At 42.2% G+C, this 3,588-nt stretch overlaps 1 protein-coding gene across 1 annotated transcript; it reads right to left on the minus strand.

Moving 5' to 3' along the window:
• Positions 1-310: 310 nt before the first annotated feature.
• On the minus strand, positions 311-3,588 carry LOC123756462 (uncharacterized). The gene is made up of 3 exons (XM_045739638.2): positions 3,415-3,588; positions 1,695-2,529; positions 311-1,205 (listed from the first exon to the last, which is right to left on the minus strand). Exons 1-3 carry the CDS (start codon positions 3,571-3,573, stop codon positions 700-702), a joined length of 1,500 nt encoding a protein of 499 aa, XP_045595594.2. The 5' UTR covers positions 3,574-3,588; the 3' UTR covers positions 311-699.

Here is a 3,588-nt window from a genome sequence, read left to right on the forward strand (position 1 = left end):
ATATATATATATATATATATATATATATATATATATATATATATATATATATATATATATATATATATATAATACTTCTTAATACATTACGGTTAGGCACATTTTTAAGTTAGGCATTTAATACATTACTTCTTAATAACGATTAACATCACGTGTTAATTTTCGTGATTTACACACATACATTTATATATTATATTATATTATATTATATTATATTATATATATATATATATATATATATATATATATATATATATATATATATATATATATATATATAATATAATATAATATAATATATAAATGTGTGTGTGTGTGTGTGTGTAAATCACGAAATTTAACACGTGAAGTTAATCGTTATTAAGAAGTAATGAGTGTTGATAACTGAATATGCTGCAAGTGTTTAACTATGAATATAGATGCTAAAAATTAATTAAGATTTCTCTCGTGAGATCCTCATGGCCTTTCCTTTGATAACACTGTTCCAAAGTTTTCACTTTAAGGGATGAAGACACTGGGGACCATGTCATATGTCCCTGGCGGGCATGTCATATGTCCCTGGCGGGCATGTCATAAGTCACTGGCATATGTCACATGCCAGTCACACCTTCTCTAGTGAACTTTGAGAGGCAGGTTTAACATGGCTTTTACTTTATACTGTATATAATAGGCCACAAAATTCTGCTTGTTCCAATATTGTCAATGAGAACTTTCTTCAGAGATCAGAGACAGTTTTCGTTGCATCGTCAAGTTCTCCAAGAAGGCTAGTGTCTTCAGTGGCGACAACGGAGAAATTTCAGAAAGCTGCTTGTCATGTGAGCCTCCGTTATCACTGCTCTCTATCCTTGGTGTCAACCCGTTCGCCTGTTTGGCCGTCACCTCCACTCTGGTGTATTTGGTCTTGACGCCTCCTGCCTTTTCTACATCCCGTTCTTCGTCTCGTTCCGCCTGCTCTTCCACTTCCTCAGCCGCGGCACCTTCAGGATCTGTAAGGCTCCTCCTCATCCCAGGACTTCCATCGAAGAAGAGGATCCCGTGTCCCTGTTCAAGGTCGTCGTCGTCGTTTGGTGGTGGTGGCCCAAGCCACTGCAGGACCTTCCTGCCCATGCGTGAGCGGGTGAGGCAGCACATCACCGCCAGCAGCACCAGCCACGCCCCTGGCAAGCTCACCAAGAGGATGGCCTCCCACGACCAGAAGAACCCAGCTGTCAGGGAAGGGACAAACCTTCCTATAAAAGTACTGTAGACTTTTTAAAAATAATATTTCATGGTGTGTGTAATTAATAATAATAATTACTAATAATTCATTGTGTCGGGGGACAGGCAGCCAGCCCCTCCCCCCCCAGGATGAATTACTGACCCCCCCCCAGGCTGCGACCCCACAACAAGCTGAGTAACTCCTGAGTATCTTCTTACTTCTTGGTGAACAGGACATTAAATTATTGAAAATGTGCCTAACCGTTTCTGTCCCGCCCGTGAGTCGAACCAGGAATTCTCGATTGTGAGTCGAGAACGAACCCGACTGTACAACGGGGACCCTCATGCAGGTGTATGTGTTAGAGAAATAAAAAATAAAAGTCAATAGAAAAAAATCCCTTTCCCAGTATTTGGATCTACAGTGTTCTACACTAAATAAATTATGTACAAAAGAGTGGGCATTATCCTTTTGGTTTAATAGGAATAGGAGCAGTTACCTTGTGACGAGTCCAAGTACGTGTGGTCGAGGGTGTATGGTGGGCGAGATAGTGCTGTCACGTACCCTTTGGTGATAACTTTTTTCTCCATCCATTCTTCCTCCTCAGGCTCACTGGTCCACGTTATCGCCGTCTCCCTCCACTGCCTGGCTGTGCTGTGTGGAGGTCCAGGAAGCGGCTCTGGAGGCACATGGCTCCTCTCACTAGCGACTTCTTCACTCTTGTGCCTGTTGCTCTCATATGAGTCACCGGAAACAAGATTAGTGGTTACGTTCATAATAGTCCAAGGGAATGTGAATCCTGGAACGGAAAGAGGTGCAGGGAAAGGAGGATTTTCACCTGAGGCTCGCTTATGGTTTGGGTCATTGTCTGCCAGCGTATTTTGAGTTTCCTTACTGAAGGGTTCAGCCGCCATCGTAGACACCTTTGTCACTCCCCAAGCCACCTTCCCGTTTGTCTTTGAGTAATTCCCTGGTGGATCTCTGTGTTCTGCTCTTATTTTATCATTTTCCGTTAACCGTACACTTTCCGTGCTAGTATTTTGACTACTTGTATTTAGATTACTTGCTATTAACTGAGACTCTTCTGTTATGTTATGATCACTTCCGTTGTGTCTATTCATCGCTAACTTGACACCACTAAACTTATCATCACTCACGGTTGACTCACTCACTTGATGTTCTTCCCGATGTCTCATCAAAATGTGAGTAACTCCGCCATACCTGGCAGAGGGAGCTACAGTGTTCTTATTGTCACTGATAGAGACAGTTGAGCCAGAGAGAGCCACTGTTTCCACACATATCAGTATCACCACCTCGACTCCCTTCATTACTCTCTGGAAAATGCAATAAGTTATAATTAAATATTATTTATTATGAAGTTAATAATAATAATAATAATAATAATAATAATAATAATAATAATAATAATAATAATAATAATAATGAGTATGGGGTGCATAGTAAACTGCCCCTCACAAGGTGAGTATGGGGTGCACAATAAGCTACCTCTCACAGGATGAGTATGGGGTGCACAATAAGCTACCGCTCACAGGATGAGTATGGGGTGCACAATAAGCTACCGCTCACAGGATGAGTATGGGGTGCACAATAAACAAGCCGACTTCTGCGGCAAATATAAAAAAACTACGTTTTGGATTGTTTTCTGGGGAAGATCGCAGTTGACTTTCTGGGACTTGGTAAAGTCTAAGTATACAGGCTTCCTGTCACCGATAACTGGATTTACTACACAAACATACAAATTCAAACAAAATTAAGTTATAAAATATCTAAGTCTAAGTCGCTACCACGGCGCTTAATGTATTAGACCTGAATCAGTACGTAAATCAACGAAATATATTTAGATCATTGCGCCTCGAGATTAACGTAGATAGACACTCCGGCACCAGTCAGACTTTCCACACTAACAACACGTAAGTTATACAGGAAGTAATTCATGAATTAACAAGTAAGCAGAGAGGTAAGCCGCACCACTCTCAACTTACCTGGGACACGACCTGTAGGCTCGCGGGACATGACTACACTTTTTGAAATCTCAGTGTGGTTTTCATCTCGTGGTAACACATAGGCACGGATCGTGAACACATGTATTCAGTCTAGTATACAAGTACAGCTATAGAGTACATCCGTACAGTAGACGGGTCATACACTGCTAGACCTGGCACTTCCTCTTAGGCACTGATAGGTAAATAGGCGAGTACCTGAGCGGCGTGAGTGTAGGGATACGTCTTGGGGCCGCGCGTGCACCTGGTTGGCTGGCTGGTGTGGGAACTGGCAATGTGCTCTAACACCTCCCGCCCCTCCAGATTCGACCCCCGTCCCCAGGCCTGCCTATCGTCACGTGGTGCTCTATCGTGCATATCACCATCATCCTT

This window comes from Procambarus clarkii, chromosome 25 (assembly GCF_040958095.1).
Source record: "Procambarus clarkii isolate CNS0578487 chromosome 25, FALCON_Pclarkii_2.0, whole genome shotgun sequence".
Classification (NCBI taxonomy): domain Eukaryota; kingdom Metazoa; phylum Arthropoda; class Malacostraca; order Decapoda; family Cambaridae; genus Procambarus; species Procambarus clarkii.

Coding starts and splice junctions, on each gene's coding strand:
- LOC123756462 (XM_045739638.2), bottom strand. CDS start 3,573: ATGCACGATAGAGCACCACGTGACGATAGGCAGGCCTGGGGACGGGGG. Junction 2,530..3,414: donor CCTACACTCACGCCGCTCAG/GTACTCGCCTAT, acceptor TGCATTTTCCAG/AGAGTAATGAAGGGAGTCGA. Junction 1,206..1,694: donor GTACTTGGACTCGTCACAAG/GTAACTGCTCCT, acceptor CTTCCCTGACAG/CTGGGTTCTTCTGGTCGTGG.